The sequence below is a fragment of the Nesoenas mayeri genome, assembly GCF_963082525.1.
Source record: "Nesoenas mayeri genome assembly, chromosome: 3".
Taxonomy (NCBI): Eukaryota; Metazoa; Chordata; class Aves; order Columbiformes; family Columbidae; genus Nesoenas; species Nesoenas mayeri.
In genome coordinates, this window is record NC_137544.1 from 162530 (window position 1) to 179455 (window position 16926).

Genomic DNA, 16926 nt, shown 5'->3' on the forward strand with positions numbered 1-16926 from the left:
GGAATTCTGCTGGAAGGGAAGAGGAGGTTGGTGTGCCGGGAGAGGGAGAAGTGGGAAGCGGAGAAGGATAGTGGGGAAGATGAGGATAAAGGTGACTTTCAGCCCTTCCTCTGCCGGTAACATGCCGGAATTTGGTAAGCTCTGTTTCCAGGAGGGTGTCTCAGTCTTTCTGTTCTCGCAAGAAGGCCAAGTGGGACTGGTCCTGGCGGTTCTGGGGCTGGAGCCCCATTGCCCGGAGCAGGAGCGGCGGATTCCTGCCTCCCCTGGGTCCTGCCCGCGGGGGTCGCTGTGGGACGCCCCCCGTAGCGGAACTGTGACTGCGGTGTGCGTGTCTCCCCAGGGCACTCTGTGCGGAGGAGTTGAACAGTTCGACTGCTGCCTTCGCAGAAGCGTTTACAAAAATAAATTTGAGATGACGTATGTGGGACCGAGCCAGGTGAGAGGTGTCTGCTGCGTAATGTCTCTTGGTGGAAATGGGGCGCTTGCTAAAACTGCACGGGTTTGGAGTTCTGCACCTACGGTTTGTTCACAACAGCGTGTCAGGACAGCCGCGGCATGTTCCAGGGACAGGGTCAGCCCTGGTGGAAGGTGGTTTATTTCCTAGCTCGTGAATCTGTGCGGGCGGCCTCCATGCCCAGCACAGACTCCGTCGGGGTTTAGTTTCAGTCACCTTGACCAGGTTCGAAATCCAGCGGTAGCGGTGATGGAGCGGTGTGTGCAGAGAGCAGGAGAGGGGTGATGGAGCAGTGTGTGCAGAGAGCAGGAGAGGGGTGATGGAGCGGTGTGTGCAGAGAGCAGGAGAGGGGTGATGGAGCGGTGTGTGCAGAGAGCAGGAGAGGGGTGATGGAGCGGTGTGTGCAGAGAGCAGGAGAGGGGTGATGGAGCGGTGTGTGCAGAGAGCAGGAGCGTGAGATGGGTGATGGAGCGGTGTGTGCAGAGAGCAGGAGCGTGAGGGGGTGATGGAGCGGTGTGTGCAGAGAGCAGGAGCGTGAGAGGGGTGATAGAGCGGTGTGTGCAGAGAGCAGGAGAGGGGTGATGGAGCGGTGTGTGCAGAGAGCAGGAGCGTGAGAGGGGTGATGGAGCGGTGTGTGCAGAGAGCAGGAGCGTGAGGGGGTGATGGAGCGGTGTGTGCAGAGAGCAGGAGCGTGAGAGGGGTGATAGAGCGGTGTGTGCAGAGAGCAGGAGCGTGAGAGGGGTGATGGAGCGGTGTGTGCAGAGAGCAGGAGTGTGAGAGGGGTGATGGAGCGGTGTGTGCAGAGAGCAGGAGTGTGAGAGGGGTGATGGAGCGGTGTGTGCAGAGAGCAGGAGAGGGGTGATGGAGCGGTGTGTGCAGAGAGCAGGAGAGGGGTGATGGAGCGGTGTGTGCAGAGAGCAGGAGCGTGAGAGGGGTGATAGAGCGGTGTGTGCAGAGAGCAGGAGCGTGAGAGGGGTGATGGAGCGGTGTGTGCAGAGAGCAGGAGTGTGAGAGGGGTGATGGAGCGGTGTGTGCAGAGAGCAGGAGTGTGAGAGGGGTGATGGAGCGGTGTGTGCAGAGAGCAGGAGAGGGGTGATGGAGCGGTGTGTGCAGAGAGCAGGAGAGGGGTGATGGAGCGGTGTGTGCAGAGAGCAGGAGCGTGAGAGGGGTGATGGAGCCTGCAGACAGGCCAGAGACTGCGACATGGCAGAAGTGAGAGTCCCGCACACGGCTGCAGTTGTCATTCTGTACAGAGGAATGTAAGGTTTCTTTAGAAGCAGAGTGAAATGACATGAGGGGACATGTAAATACCCAGGTATCATCTGTTGCATAATCTTCCAAGGGGCAAGAAGTCTGTGCTCTTCCTCTGTGTGTGGCCTCATGGGGCTTTTCCGCTGCCCTAGGTCATTGTGAAGAACCTCTCCACAGGAGCTCGAGTTGTGCTGAAATCCCAGTACGGGTATGAGATCGATGAGGTGAAGATCTTGGGGAAGGACCGATATCTGGTGGCCCACACCTCAGACACGTTGCTGCTGGGCGACATCGGCTCCAACAGGCTCAGTGAGGTATGGGAAATCTGTGCCGCTGCTCGAGTGTCAGTGCTTCACTTTGTAACTCAAAGGACATGTTTGTGTGTTTTCTGTATCAAAACAATACAGGTGTTTTCAAAGAGCTGTACAATAATTCAGGTTGGAAGGGACCTGTGGAGGTCTCTTATCAAACATCCTACCCGAAGGAAGGTCAATGTTAAATTCAGGTGTTGCTGCTCAGACCCCACAGCTCCTCCAGTCCCTGTTCCAATGCTTTTCTGCCTTCATGGGGAAAGCTTTTTTCCGCAGTCTTGTTGGAGTCCCTGTTTGGATTTATGGCTGTTTCTCACTCATCCACCGTCTGCCAGTGAAATCCTGGCGTCGCCTCATTCGGGGTTTGCTAAGCCCTCCGCGCTGCAGGCTGAGGAAGCGCGGTTCCCCGGGCTCTGCGCGCTGCGGGCGCTCCAGCCCCGGCTCGATGCTCCAGCGTGTCAGCGTCTTCCCTGTACGGGGGGCCCAAGACTGGATACTGTACATATGTACATTCCAGATGTGAACGTATGAATCTTGGTATGTAACAAACAACTCCGAACTTTTGTGGCTGCACTACCACAGGTTATGCCAGTATAATTTCTGATACCAAACTGCCCATCCCTGAGCCTCACAGTGCACCGAGTGCTCGGCTCGTGTGCCAGGGCTGCGGAGCACGGGCAGCAGGTTGGTGCATGATCAAAGTATCAAACAGGCTTCAGGACGTAGTTGCTTTGTTCACACAAGTGTCATATACCTTTAATCAGGCAAACGGTGCGCTGATCAGTCCAGCTGGGAGCAGGAGCCCCTGGCTGCAGGGGTGAACTGGAGGGTGCTGATGCTTGGTAACCCCACTGAAGATCTGGCCAGACTCAGTCTCCCAGGTTTCTCTCCATCATTCTCGCCAGACAGTTTTTCTTTCGCTTGTGCAGCTGTACTCATAAAGAAGTGGGTTGTGTGTTGTCCCTTTGCCATCCTGCTGTCCCCCCGGAGCTGTTTGGAAGCAGCGGCTCCAGGCACTTGCTCAAGGAGGGCAGAGGGAGCTGCAGCCTCGGCTGTCACTTTTCTGCCTCTCTGACCACTTGCTGGTTGTCACCACAGTAACTGTTGTGTTATCCAGTGCTCTTCCCAAATACCCAATCAGTTGGTGCTCCCAGCACTGTGCTGAGCAGTCACTGATAATGTGCACAGAAAAGGGGGGTTGCAGATACACCAAGTGTGGAGATTCTGCCCCCACAAACGGTGGCAGCGACTGTGAAGATCTATGGAGGCAAAGAGACTGTTGGGGTGCTTTTTGTGATTAAGTCAGTCCGAGGAAGGCAGAGAGGTGCCTGTGAAAGAACAGGCTGGAGGGAGCACGTGGGTCACGCTGAAGGCTTCTGTGCGCAGGCAGTAAGGTCCTACACAGGGACCAGTCTGAAGCGGAGGATAAAAAGGAGAGGGAAGCGAGGAGCTTGGGAGGCGGGAGCAGCTGCGAGCGGTGCTGGGAGCGGCTGCGAGCGGTGCTGCGAGCGGTGCTGCGAGCGGTGCTGTGGGCAGAGGCGCCGGCGCGGTCCCTGCGCAGGCAGCTCCGCTGCGCGCGGGCGGTGAGTGCAGCGCGCGCGGTGCGTGGCCCGGCCCAGCCGCAGCTCGGCCCCGCGGTTGCTCAGCCCTGCTCTTGCTTCGCAGGTGGCCTGGCAAGGATCTGGAGGGAATGAGAAGTTCTTCTTCGACAATGAGAGTGTAAGTTGGGTGGCACAGGTTGCTGCCGTGGGTGGTGAGTAAAGCTGTGTGTGCCCTGACGGAAAAGTGCCAACCACGCTTCTGGAAAACGAGGGTTCTCAGCAGTTTCCTGGGCTTACCCTCTCCATGCAGATCCTGATCTGCTTCCCCCTGTACTTGCCTTTTCCACATGCCAGGTATAGAACAAACTCAGAGTGCGCACTGGCAAGTTACACAAGCCGTAACCCTGTAGGAGAGAGCAGCAATAAAAAGCAACAGCCATGGAGGGTGTTAGAGGTACAGAAAACGCCTGTCGGGGTGACAGCTTGACTCCTGCAGCACTAATAGGCCCAGGACTAAAATCCCCAGGCCTGAGGAGAAGCTGGCCATCACAGTAGGAAGCCAAGGACAGTTCCTTACTCATCCCAGAGGGTTTGAATTCAGACTCGTGTGCAGCATGTTCTTCTCCACACCTCACTGGTGGGTATGTGTGCTTACCTGGCACTTCAGTGAGAGTGCATCCCCTCTCACCATCAGGTCTGCATGATCTTCAATGCTGGAGAGCTGACGCTGGTGGAATATGGGAGCAATGACATCCTGGGGTCCGTCCGCACGGAGTTCATGAGCCCTCATCTTGTCAGGTGAGTGTCACACCTGCCCACGGGGCCGGTACAGGCGTTTGTGAGTGACCGCGGGTATGTGCCCCTGGAAGTGTCCCACTCTGCACAGCGCAGCCCCCAGACACCTGAGTAATCTGCTTCCGAGAGGGGCTGATGGAAGGGTTCGATTGCTCAGTTACACTTAATGGTTGTAAAGTTTTAGAAGCACAAGAGCCCATTTTCCTCTGATACATGCTTATTGAAGCCTGGCTGGGCTTTTGTGGGAGAGCGACCTCCTGTGCGTGTACTCGGGCATCTCTGCATCCAGCTGATCTAGTACAGCATTATCGGGGGCTGTAGATGCCAGCAGGACCCCCTCTGTCCCTTTGAACCACCACACTCCATTTTCTGGTTCAAGAGAAGGGAGGATCGTGGGCTGCTGGGGTGGCAGCACTGTCACAATTTGCTGCTGGGGACCCTGGTTCCAGCGGGGCAGCTTCGCGAGCGGAGCTTGGATCGGACAGGTGTGTTGTGGAGGCAGCGCTGGGTGCTGTGCAGGTCACAGCTCGGGGAGCTGCAAGAGGCTTCGCGGGCTCAGGGAAACTGCAGGCGACTGGGAGGGACTGCGGGGTTCAGTCCTGTGAACTGAGAGTAGTAAAGGTAACGGTTGTCATTCCCTTCGAATAATAGTGTCCGTATCAATGAGAGACGGCAGAGAGGAATGGAGGAGAACAAGAGACTGGCTTATCTGATAGACATCAAGACTATAGCAACAGGTGAATGTAAACCTCCCTTCCCTGCATTTTGCCAGCTTCTCTGATGCCTTTGCGTTCCCTGTGCCAGGCAGCATGTCCCCAAAGGTCTTTGCATGCACCCTACCAAGCAGCAGGTTCTGAAGGCCCCTTGCACCCGCTCTGCCTGTTGCAGACTGCTGACACCAGCGGCTGCTTCACGCAGGTTGGCTGTGCGCTGGGGACGCGGCTGCGGGGTGGCGGTGACGTTCTGTGCGGTTCGGCACGGTGACATTGCTGCCTGCGCTGCCTGTGGTCTGTGTGTGCTCATGGTGGTGGAGGCGTCTCTGCTGCTGCTGAGGCATCAGGACAGAATGTCGCTGCAGTCTGCGTTTGATGTCACAGCGTGTTTGCCAGGGGGCCCTGCCCTGATTAGGTCCCAGGCACGTGGTCCCCACGGGACAGCACCGAATGTTCAGCACTTCAGGGCGCGTTAGGTACTGACACCGTGCCCTTTCTTTCCTTCCCAAGTGGACCTCGTTGGTGGCTACAACGCTGGCACCATCAGCCACGACAGCAAGATCGACTGGCTGGAGCTGAACGAAACAGGCCACAAGCTGCTCTTCAGGGACAAGAAGATGCGGGTGAGGCGGCTGCATCTGGGAGTGTGGCCGGATGGCATGTGGGGGCAGGTAAAGACAGATATGCCTGGGTGGAGGGAGGTGAGAAGCACATCTGGAGCACTCATGGCTTTTGGACCACTCTGGGATAGACCATGTTCAGATTCCGTGGGCTGGCGACGTTGCGTGTTTGGTCTTGAGTCATCGCTAACTCTGAAGTTATTACGTGTCGCCTTACTCCATCTCGTCACACCTGAAAATGAAGATCACAGACTCTTCTGCTGTGAGATGGAGACAAGTGCTTAATCTCAGGATGAGGACCCTAATGTTGCACCGAAACATGTAAATGTAAAAAAGGTGTTCCCTGCAACAGCCTGGCTTATGTCTGTAGGATGAGCTCTCTAATGCTCTAAACCAGCGTAGTCACAACGAGGCAGCTTGTTCGGCGTGGCCCTTGGCTTGTGCCGATTCCCACGCCGTGGCTGAATGTTGTCTGGGAGGGTACTGATGAGCTCAGGACAAACCTATGCCCAAAGTCATGGTAGTGGTTTCCTGTTACAGATGATGATGTGCGGGTGCTCACCTCCTGTCCTGGCCATGCTTAGTTTAGTCGTACAGAGAGCTGAAGAAGCTCACTGCAGCGGGCAAGAAGATGCGTTTGTTAATTGTGTGGCAGTTCCACTCAGTTCACTATCGAGCCTTCTTCACCGTTACGAATGTAAGGCTGCTTGGCTGCTTGACTTTGTTTGCTCCTCTTGTTGCAAGAGTGTCCTGCGAAGAGACACGACCTTCTTGACAACGGGGTAACTCGCACGCAGAGTTTCTGCGCAGGTGTCCCAGGCCCGTGTCAGACCGCGGCCGCAGCGCTGCAGCTCTCCGCGGGCTCACTGAGCTGCCCCAGGGTTCCGGTCCCACCGGGGCTGTCAGTCTGCAGCAGAATGGTTCCGTGTCGGCTGTGCCTCTCCTTAGACCAGGGACGGGTGAAGTGTTGTTCATACACCTGTAGGTGTTGACGTCCCTGAGAACTTTCTCAGCCTCATCTCAGAAGAAACTCTGCAATCCCCTCTCACGTTCCATGGCAGAACCCCAGGCTGCTCCTCCCTGAGCTGCTCCTCCTTCACCGCTTTTGGCAGCTTAACCCCTAAGATTGCGTCACAGATTGCAGGGGGTGCAAAGATATCTTATTGCCTGAATCACAGACGTCCGATGAGTGACCCGTCTGCTCGCTGTCGCTCCCGCACAGACGGATTCACCGCTGCCGAGCTGATCATCCAGCGCCCGGAGCGCCCGGCCGTGCAGCCGGAGGCCACGGCGCGTCCGTCCGCCGCCGCACGGGCCCTGCACCGCTGCGCGTGTGCCGGAGTCGCGCACGGCCCGTGGCTCGGCCTCTGGGCCAGCACGCGCATGGCTGTACGTACGTACAAAGCTGTGCGTGTCCCGTCATGCAGGAAAAGAGCACTTTCCCAGTAATGTGTCTTTTTGTATTTATTGTTGCAGTCTTGTTCAGTTTACATTTGGGTCCTCTGATCTACTGTCTCAACAGGAGACAGGGGCATCATCAAGATTGCTGTTGCCTCTTCTGGCTCCGTTTTGGGCTCTGAAGAGCTACATAGGCAGCTCCTTCGTTAAATACTGCACCAGCCTAAATCAGACAAAACTATGGTTCTCCTAAGCTATGCCTGTCTGTATTTCTCCAGCCAGTTTGGTACGGAGGAAAGCAGGGACTTTCTTTTTCTCTTCTGACCAGTGTGTCACGAGACCAGTGCAATTCTCTTCTTTTCTCATCTTTGCTAGCTGAGGACAATTATGACAAGGAGCAGAGGCAGCCCAGGACTTTGAGGTTACAAAGCATCATACATCTTTGTTATGCCTTGTGTCAGGTTACACCTTCCAAACTGTCAGGTTTGTTTCAGGGCAGTGTATTCTGCAAACAGCACCTTCCTGGCAACAGCTCTTGCGATAGAGCTGTGCCTGGGATGGGCAGCTCGTCCCGGAACCGCGCAGGGAGGCCCTTCTCGGTGCCCCATGTGTTTGCAGAAGGGACTTAGAGACCGCTCTCCTGTTCCAGCTCTGCCGCTGAGGGGGAGCTGGAGTGGCACAAGGCATACTCTGGTTTATACACGTACGTGCCTGGCAGTAAGGAAGGCCGGGACTGAGCATGCTGCTTAAAATACTGCAGGGGCTAAAAGAGGGCTGAAGTCTTGGACAGTAACGTGTGTAAATGACATGGTGAGAGTCGGGATGGGTGTCCTGGACGGAGTCTGTTCCTGGTTGACAGTACCTGTTCACAAGGCGCTGGCTCGGGTGTTCTGCCGGCGCAGCCCCGCTGAGCCTGTTCCTGCTTTCCCCGCAGCTGCAGCTCTACGACATTGAAAGCAGCACCAAGACCACCATTCTGAACTATTGCTCCTACGTGCAGTGGGTCCCGGGCAGCGACGTGGTGGTGGCTCAGAACAGAAACAACCTCTGCGTTTGGTACAACATCGATGCTCCCGAGCGAGTCACCATGTTCCCTCTGAAGGTAAAACTGGAGGCTTTGATGACCTCCAGCAGTTCCTGTTAGTTCTGCACACGCGTGTGGGTATGGTCAGGGTGGTGCTGCAGAAGGGAGACAGGAGGGAACTGCTGGTTGCTTCTGGACAGAACATGAGCCCATCTGCCAGCTTCGTGGCAGGCACTTCTGGAAGCAGATGGAGATAGGTAACACAGCAAGGAGCTGCTCAGGTACTGTTTTGTTTCTGCTGGTGGGATCAGGATGGCGCCTGCTCAGTGTGAGCTTGTTCAGCAAATACTTAAGCAGCAGAGCTGTCTCGGTGCTGCCTGGCGTCCCTGCCGCCCTGCGTGCTGCAGGAGAGCACGGCAGTCCTGACCGCAGGTGCTCTTTCCAGGGGGATATTGTGGACTTGGAGCGGAATGATGGAAAGACTGAAGTGATAGTATCTGAAGGGGTGAACACTGTGTCCTACACCCTGGACGAAGGCCTCATAGAGTTTGGAACTGCCATTGACGACGGGGATTATCACAGGTAGGTGCTGGGTACACCACATGGTGCTGACAGGGACCCCACATCACCTCAGACGCCTGAGAGTCGCCAATCCAGGAACTGCAGCAGCGCAGTTCCATACAGAGCTGCGGTGCAGGCCAAACCCGCGTTGCTGCCAGGTCTGGCTATAATGAGCCCTTTGGGAGCAAATATCCAGCGTTTTCATCTTCACAGCTCTGTGGTTTCAAACGTGAGGGCGCAGAGGACTGTCTGGTCCCATTGACATGGGCACAAGTTTTCACTAGATTGCAGTGAATACGTCTGTCTCCTGTAGCAACCAGGTGTGCAGTGGTACTCAGGTGGTTCTGCTGCTGCCCCTCATGATGGTGACAGTGCCATGGGAACATTCAGGAGCTGTGCAGAGTGAAAACTGACTGCCTGAGCAGTCATGGTGGCCACCCGGGCACTGCTGACACCGTTATAGGGTTTTCTCATTGACCAGAGAAGAACATTTCACGTCTGTAGCACTGTTACCGCTTGAGAGACTTCTCTGCGCCAGAGGCCTGCGCTGGACGCAGCGCCGCGGAGCTGCCGGCGCCGCTGCAGCCCCCCGCGCCTCGCGTGCCGCTGGGGCCACAGCCCCGAGACGCGTCCCCGCCGCTCCGAGCGTTCCCCTGCGGTGCCAGGCCCGTTCTGTACAGTCCCCACAGAACTGCTCACACCCCACCTGCTTTGTTGCATTGCCGCTCTGTTACTGAAACCCTGCGCATCTCTGTCTCAAGGGCCGCTGCGTTCCTGGAGACCCTGGAGATGTCCTCAGAGACCGAGGCCATGTGGAAGACGCTGAGCAGGCTGGCTTTGGAAGCCAGGCAGCTGCACATTGCAGAGAGGTACGGGAACAGCTGTCGTGTCTTTCTGGCCTAAATGCTCCTTGCTGAATCCCTCACAGAAAGCAGGGTCCGACTAAAGCTGGGACTTGTCGCGTGCCCTGGAAGATTCACTGCTCTGGAGAATTAAGTGTTCCGTATTCCAGGCAGTGACTTTGCTCTTCCGTCCTGGACAGTAATGCGGGAGCCGGGGACAGGAAGACATCACTGTGCGGCATACATTTTTGCTGATGGCAGCCCAAAGCGGTGTGTAGTGCAGCTCCAGGGAGCTGCAGACATGGACACGCTCGGCGTGTCCCTGAAGCCCGGGAAGTGAGGCTGAGCTCCGGTCACGTCCCTGGCCTGTCCCCGGGGCAGGGCTGGAGGGACACGAACGCGGGTCCCTCAGAATCTTTCTCTTGCAGCAGGGCTGCCCCCGCTCCAGCCTGCAGAGCTGGGTCTGCTGCCCAGCTTCTGAGTTTCTTCCCTTGGACCAAAAGTGGCCAATAAAACCCAGTTATTGACTAACTGCTTTGTTCTTTCCAGGTGCTTTGCAGCTCTGGGCAACATGGCAAAGGCTCGATTTCTGCATGAAACCAATACCATTGCTGATCAGGCAGCTCAAGAGCACGTAAGTCAAATGTTTTCTGCTGTGCAGGGCAGCTGCTTTCCTGTAAACACTTGCATATACATTATCTTCTGTGTGCCTGCTCACCAGTATCCTGCTACAGACCAGTACCTGGTCATGCAGAAACCGCCGACATGATCTTTGATCCGTGCCTGCCAGGTCCCTCGTCTGGCTGTCCGTTTCATATCGCTCCTGTCCTGTCGCTTCTGTGATTCTCATGTCTTTAGCTCCCGCAGTGACCCAGGTCCCGCCTGCAGTCCCCTCCCCAGTGTCACTGCAGAGCCTGCCCTTTGGCTCAGCAGACTGACTGCGCTGGTGCTGTCTGCAGGGCGGGGACGGCACAGACCATTACCTGGTGCGTGCCCGCCTGGCCATGCTGGACAAGAACTACAAGCTGGCGGAGATGATCTTCCTGGAACAGGTGAGTGAGGGAACAAGGAGCACAAAAGGTCTCATCTTTCTGGGCAGAGAAGTTTGTGCACTGGTGTGAAGGAGAAAAGGCAGAAGTTGCTTAATCACAGGAGAAGAGATTTTTGATCTGAAATAGAAGATATTTCTTGTTCCAAGATGTAGGATTGCCCTGAGGTGCATGAGGAGGCTGGGGGAGGATGTATATCCGTGTAGAGGGGACAGTCCACGTTTTCAGGTGTTTCTGCACGTGTAACCCTGCTGGCTGTGCGGGCTCCAGGACTGTGTCTGCTGCATGGAGCCTTTGGGCTGATGCTTTGCTCTCTGACACAGAACGCCACGGAGGAGGCCATGGACATGTACCAGGAGCTGCACATGTGGGATGAATGCATTATGGTTGCCGAGGCCAAGGTACAGGACATACAGAATACAGCCCGCACTGGGCTGTAGGCTGGGCTTGCTTGGCAAGTGCTCTGGCTGGGTTTCTGTTCAAGACCTGGGTTCTCTTCACCTGCCCTGTCCGGTGCCACTTGTGCTCCAAGGGGCTCCAAGCAGAGGACGTCAGTCTGTGCTGATGTCGGTGCTGAGCTGGGTGAATGGTGAGGGACAAAAGCTGCTGAAATTGGTTTAGGAGCATCTAGGACTTTGAAGAAGAGTGAATGATGCAGTGGTTTCTAACAGGGTGGCAAGGGCTCTGTGCCGTGATCTGCTGTCCAGAGCCTGCGGGGTGAGCAGGACAGCGTCTTGCCTTGCCCAGGTCAACCAGTGCTGTGTTTCTCAACAGGGACACCCGATGCTGGACAAGCTGCGTCGGGGCTACTACGAGTGGCTGCTGGATACCCAGCAGGAAGAGAAGGCTGGGGAGGTCCAGGAGGGACAGGGCGACTACCTGGCAGCCATCAACTTATACCTGCGGGCAGGGCTGCCGGCCAGAGCAGCGCGGCTGGCCATGGGCCGGGAGGAGCTCCTGACCCACGGGGACGTCATCAGCAGGGTCTCCGTGGCGCTGGTCAGAGCGGAGCTGTACGAGCAGGTGAGTCTCCTGCCCGCTGGGCTCTCTGCGGTGCCATCAGAGTCTTCCCCTGTCCCCTTCTCCTCCGAGACGCGGGGGCTGCGCTGGAGAGCAGCAGATGTAATCCGGTGTTGATAAGTTTGCAGTTAGCAGTTGGGAGGAAATCCTAACTGCACCCGTTATACACGGGTGAGATCTGAGTTACTGATCACAGCTCATTGACGACACGTCTCCGGAACGTCGGCCGAACGTTCAGTAATGGTCAGGGAAGCCCTTTGGAAGACAGGAACCAACAGGAAAGGAGCTGGGAATCACAGGAAAACTTGGTATTGCTGTGAAACTGTACCGTGCTTCCTCATAGAGGAATAAAAATGATGGTGCAGCTTTCATAGAAGGATAGTCTAAATGGAAAAGCTAAGGAAGAGAAACAAAGGAAGACAATCTGGAGAACCATAAATATCATAGAGGAGGGAAGTCATCATTTTCTGTCTCTAACAACACAAGAAAATTGGTAACAGTTTTAGAAGAAAAGGGTGTTTTTCACACAGCACGTCATCATGTTAATGTAAGAAATGAGTGCCGAGCCGGACCAGAACAGCTCGGCATCCCGGCCAGCAGCGGCCCCGCGCCCGCGTCTGAACGGACAGAGAGAGCAGGGCGGGCCAATGGAGGGTGGCACTTTTCCTGGTGTACTTTTCCTGGTGTACTTTCGTGTTTCCAGCAGTTTGCAGACCATAGTGTACATGAATAGTTTTGTTTTTGATGTTCAAGAGCTCTTGATAGATTTTTACTTCCATGAGCTTCTCAGATTATTGTTTGAAACATCCGTACTTTTTGATCTACAATGTTTGCTATGAGTTACCTGGTTCAGTTATGTGTTGTGTCCAAACCCAGTTATTTTTGCTAGCCTGTTTTATGTGCCCTGCTTAAATTATGTTTCTCCAGTGTTGTTTTACCTTTGGCATTTTCCGACCATTTCATTTGGACCCAAGAGAATTTTGTGCTTTTCCAAACCAGTCCCCTTTTCTTCAGCCTTCGTTTGGCCGAGCAGCAGTGGAACTCGCTGCTGCCAGGTGTTCTGGTGCCAAAAGTGTAAACGGTCCAAAAGTGATTAGACACATCACGGAGGTCGAGTCTGTCCAAGCCGTTAAATATGGTGATGTGAGGCACCATGACAAACTCAGGAAGCTTCTGCAGTGCAGATTGTCAGATACAGCGGAGGAAGGGCTGGGGTACACTTGCTCTGCTCTTACGGCCTTCCTCTGGACGTGCGCTTTCACACCGCTCAGACACGGGCGGGAAGGAGCCTTTCGTCTGCCACGATGAGTTTCTGAGGTTGTGTTCCGGGTTCCTCAAGCTCTGAGCCTTGTCCCACCCTGTTGGCCGCCACCATTTCCTGCCCGGTGGAAGCTGCTGCAGGAGCCCATGTCCCGGCACCGCTCCTGCCCCTGCTCCGGGTGCTGGTCCGGGAGCGCAGCCCCCGGGGTCCTGGAAAGGACCGGCCACTGTGCGCAGAGGGAGCTGTGTCAAAACCCCCTGTCTTGTTATGAGATGGTAGCTCAGGAGAACGCTCGGGGTGTGCTGCTGCCGGAGGCGGCTGTGGTCTCAGCACACGCGGTCTGTCCTGCAACACCCTTTGTCCCCGTCTCTCGGTTACTGGGGGCGGCAGAGCTGACGGAGAAGCCCGTGTGGCAGGGCCGGCGAGCTCTGTACGTGGGGCTGGCAGGGTGTGTGACGGCGTGGGGAGATAGTGGCTCTGGAAACCGGCAGCCTGTATTTGTCACTAGGCTGGAGACCTGTTTGAGAAGGTCGGGAACCCACGGAAGGCTCTGGAGTGCTACTGCAAGGGCAGCGCCTTCCTGAAAGGTACCGCGCTAAGTGTCTTCCTCCCCCGTCCCTCCCCAGCAGAGCCTGGGAACATGGGCTTTGCCCTGGAGCCCGGAGGGGCCTTGGTGCTCTGAAGCGTCCGTGTCTCATCGTGTTTTTCACAATGTCGCACCAGCACACCCAGTCCCAGGACAGCGTCCTGTTCCCAAGGCCTTTATGGCGCTGGTTGCACCAGCAGGGTCTTGGTCCAGGCCTCGGCAGGTCCGGGTTGCTGGGCAGCCCGTTGGAGCTGAGGGGGTCCGGCAGCCACCATTGCCCCCCGTGTGCCCGTCCACGGCCGCGCTCCCCTCCAGCCCGGCTTCCCTGCCGCACTTGCTGTGACCGCTGTTGTGTGCCCTTGCAGCGGTGGAGCTGGCTCGCCTGGCGTTTCCCGCAGAAGTCGTGGCGCTGGAGGAGGCCTGGGGAGACCATCTGGTGCAGCAGAAACAGCTGGATGCTGCTATTAACCATTACATCGAAGCCAGGTGGGCACAGGTGGTGGCTGCGTACCCAGCAGCAGAGTAACCCGGCAGGCTACGAAGCTGATACGGTTTGCTCAGATCAGCAGGGCTTTGCCTGAGCCAGCCGCGCTTTGCCGGTGCCGTGGTGCTTGCGTGCAGGCTCTGCTGGCCCCACCGCGGTGCCTTCCCGCCTCTCTCCCAAGGTCTTTCGTCCCTGATTACTCTTCCCTGATGTCCCAGTTTTTCATTCTTTCCCCTTTGCTTTGCCAGTTATTCGGGTGCTTTTTGCTGCTCTGACCCAGCCAGCAGGATGGAGCGGCAGAGCGCGTTGGTGTCCGCGGTCCCGCACTCAGCCGGAGGACGTGGCTGCTGGCTGGCTGTAGAGCGTTGTGCTTTTGATGCTAGGTGCTCGATTAAGGCCATTGAGGCAGCCTTGGGAGCCCGGCAGTGGAAGAAGGCCATCTACATTTTGGACTTGCAGGAAAGACAGACAGCAGCCAAATATTACCTCAGGATTGCCCAGCACTATGCAGCTCTGCAGGAGTATCAGGTGGGGCCGCAGACCGCAGCCGTCGCTGCTCGGCGCGTCCCTTGGGATGCTGAGGACGGTCGTTTCCCGCAGGCTGCGGAGGAGCTGTACGTCAAAGCAGACCAGACCAGGGACGCCATCGACATGTACACGCAGGCCGGGCTCTGGGAGCGGGCTCACAAGGTAGGGCCGGAAGCCAAAGCTCTTGGGGACCTCACCCCGCCTGGTGAAACGTGTTTCATCAGGGGATGGTGGTGCCCCGTCTGCCCACACCGGATCACCAAGCTCTGCTCCCAAAGCGGGTGCGTGGGGCGACCGGCAGGAAACAGCCCCGGCCTTCGTGTCCTGTCTGTGCCTTTTCAGCTGCCCCGGTGGGTGCAGAGCGTTCTCCAGGGGCTGGTCCTGCGTGCTGCCATCACCGTGGCAAAGGACCACCAGTTCTCCCCAGGGCGTATAGCATATAGCACACTTGCTTTTCCCTTTCTCTTTCACTACGATATATCAAGAAATTGCTGTGCAGTGTGCTGTAGTTTTCCCATGTATGTTCCTTTTGGCAGCTGGCAATCAAGTGTATGAGTCGGGAAGATGTGTCTGTGCTCTATATAACCCAGGCCCAAGAGATGGAGAAGCAGGGCAAGTACAAAGAAGCCGAGAGGTGAGCATCTTTCTTGGTACGAGTCCAAGACCTAGCCCTCAAAAAATGCCTGTAGTGGGGATGAGCCGGTTCCTGGGATGGGAGTAGAGTTTGGGGCTCGAGTTTGGAAATGTCAGAGGTACTCTCTCCACATGTGGAGACCTATAGCTTATGTTTCAGAGCTGTGCTCCTCACCAGCTGTGCTGCACACCAGCTGTGCCGCTCACCAGCCGTGCTGCACACCAGCCGTGCTGCTCACCAGCTGTGCTGCTCACCAGCCGTGCTGCACACCGGCCGTGCTGCTCACCAGCTGTGTCACTCACCAGCCGTGCTGCACAGCAGCCGTGCTGCTCACCAGCCGTGCTGCTCACCAGCCGTGCTGCACACCAGCCGTGCTGCACACCGGCCGTGCTGCACACCAGCCGTGCTGATCACCAGCCGTGCTGATCACCAGCTGTGCTGCACACCAGCCGTGCTGCACACCAGCCGTGCTGCTCACTAGCCATGCTGCTCACCAGCTGTGCTGCTCACCAGCTGTGCTGCACACCAGCCGTGCTGCTCACCAGCTGTGCTGCACACCAGCCGTGCTGCACACCAGCCGTGCTGCTCACCAGCTGTGCTGCACACCAGCCGTGCTGCACACCAGCTGTGCTGCTCACCAGCTGTGCCGCTCACCAGCCGTGCTGCACACCAGCCGTGCTGATCACCAGCTGTGCTGCTCACCAGCTGTGCTGCTCACCAGCTGTGCTGCTCACCAGCTGTGCCGCTCACCAGCCGTGCCGCTCACCAGCCGTGCCGCTCACCAGCCGTGCTGCTCACCAGCCGTGCTGATCACCAGCTGTGCTGATCACCAGCCGTGCTGCACACCAGCCGTGCTGCTCACCAGCTGTGCTGCTCACCAGCTGTGCTGCTCACCAGCTGTGCCGCACACCAGCCGTGCTGCACACCAGCCGTACTGATCACCAGCCGTGCTGCTCACCAGCTGTGCTGCTCACCAGCTGTGCCGCTCACCAGCCGTGCTGCTCACCAGCCGTGCTGATCACCAGCTGTGCTGATCACCAGCCGTGCTGCACACCAGCCGTGCTGCTCACCAGCTGTGCTGCTCACCAGCTGTGCCGCTCACCAGCCGTGCTGCACACCAGCCGTGCTGATCACCAGCTGTGCTGCTCACCAGCTGTGCTGCTCACCAGCTGTGCCGCTCACCAGCCGTGCTGCTCACCAGCCGTGCTGCTCACCAGCCGTGCTGCACACCAGCCGTGCTGCTCACCAGCTGTGCTGATCACCAGCCGTGCTGCACACCAGCCGTGCTGCTCACCAGCTGTGCTGCTCACCAGCTGTGCCGCTCACCAGCCGTGCTGCACACCAGCCGTGCTGCTCACCAGCTGTGCTGCTCACCAGCTGTGCTGCTCACCAGCCGTGCTGCACACCAGCTGTGCTGCACACCAGCCGTGCTGCTCACCAGCTGTGCTGCACACCAGCCGTGCTGCTCACCAGCTGTGCTGCTCACCAGCCGTGCTGCTCACCAGCCGTGCTGATCACCAGCCGTGCTGCACACCAGCCGTGCTGCTCACCAGCTGTGCTGCACACCAGCCGTGCTGCACACCAGCCGTGCTGCTCACCAGCCGTGCTGATCACCAGCCGTGCTGCACGCCAGCTGTGCCGCTCACCAGCCGTGCTGCACACCAGCTGTGCTGCTCACCAGCCGTGCTGCACGCCAGCCGTGCTGCTCACCAGCCGTGCTGCTCACCAGCCGTGCTGCACGCCAGCTGTGCCGCTCACCAGCCGTGCTGCACGCCAGCTGTCCCCTGTGGCAGGGTGTCCAGGACCTGGCTCTGGCTGGGCAGAGGCTGCAGGGGCTGGTGCTGTCCTGGGCTG

The 16926-nt window shown here is 57.4% G+C and overlaps 1 protein-coding gene across 1 annotated transcript in view; it reads left to right on the forward strand.

Moving 5' to 3' along the window:
* The window catches only part of IFT172 (intraflagellar transport 172), a gene marked incomplete at both ends in the record, with an annotated part of 39076 nt that overhangs the window by 7584 nt on the left and 14566 nt on the right, over positions 1 to 16926 (forward strand). Inside the window, 18 exons of the mRNA XM_080342425.1 lie at positions 341 to 436; positions 1858 to 2019; positions 3682 to 3735; positions 4252 to 4355; positions 5004 to 5089; positions 5576 to 5688; positions 8018 to 8185; positions 8553 to 8689; positions 9430 to 9537; positions 10060 to 10144; positions 10470 to 10562; positions 10883 to 10960; positions 11334 to 11582; positions 13349 to 13427; positions 13792 to 13912; positions 14294 to 14438; positions 14511 to 14600; positions 14975 to 15072. Of these exons, the coding sequence (XP_080198551.1) occupies positions 341 to 436; positions 1858 to 2019; positions 3682 to 3735; positions 4252 to 4355; positions 5004 to 5089; positions 5576 to 5688; positions 8018 to 8185; positions 8553 to 8689; positions 9430 to 9537; positions 10060 to 10144; positions 10470 to 10562; positions 10883 to 10960; positions 11334 to 11582; positions 13349 to 13427; positions 13792 to 13912; positions 14294 to 14438; positions 14511 to 14600; positions 14975 to 15072 (2066 nt within the window). The remainder of the gene's footprint in view (positions 1 to 340; positions 437 to 1857; positions 2020 to 3681; positions 3736 to 4251; positions 4356 to 5003; positions 5090 to 5575; positions 5689 to 8017; positions 8186 to 8552; positions 8690 to 9429; positions 9538 to 10059; positions 10145 to 10469; positions 10563 to 10882; positions 10961 to 11333; positions 11583 to 13348; positions 13428 to 13791; positions 13913 to 14293; positions 14439 to 14510; positions 14601 to 14974; positions 15073 to 16926) is intronic.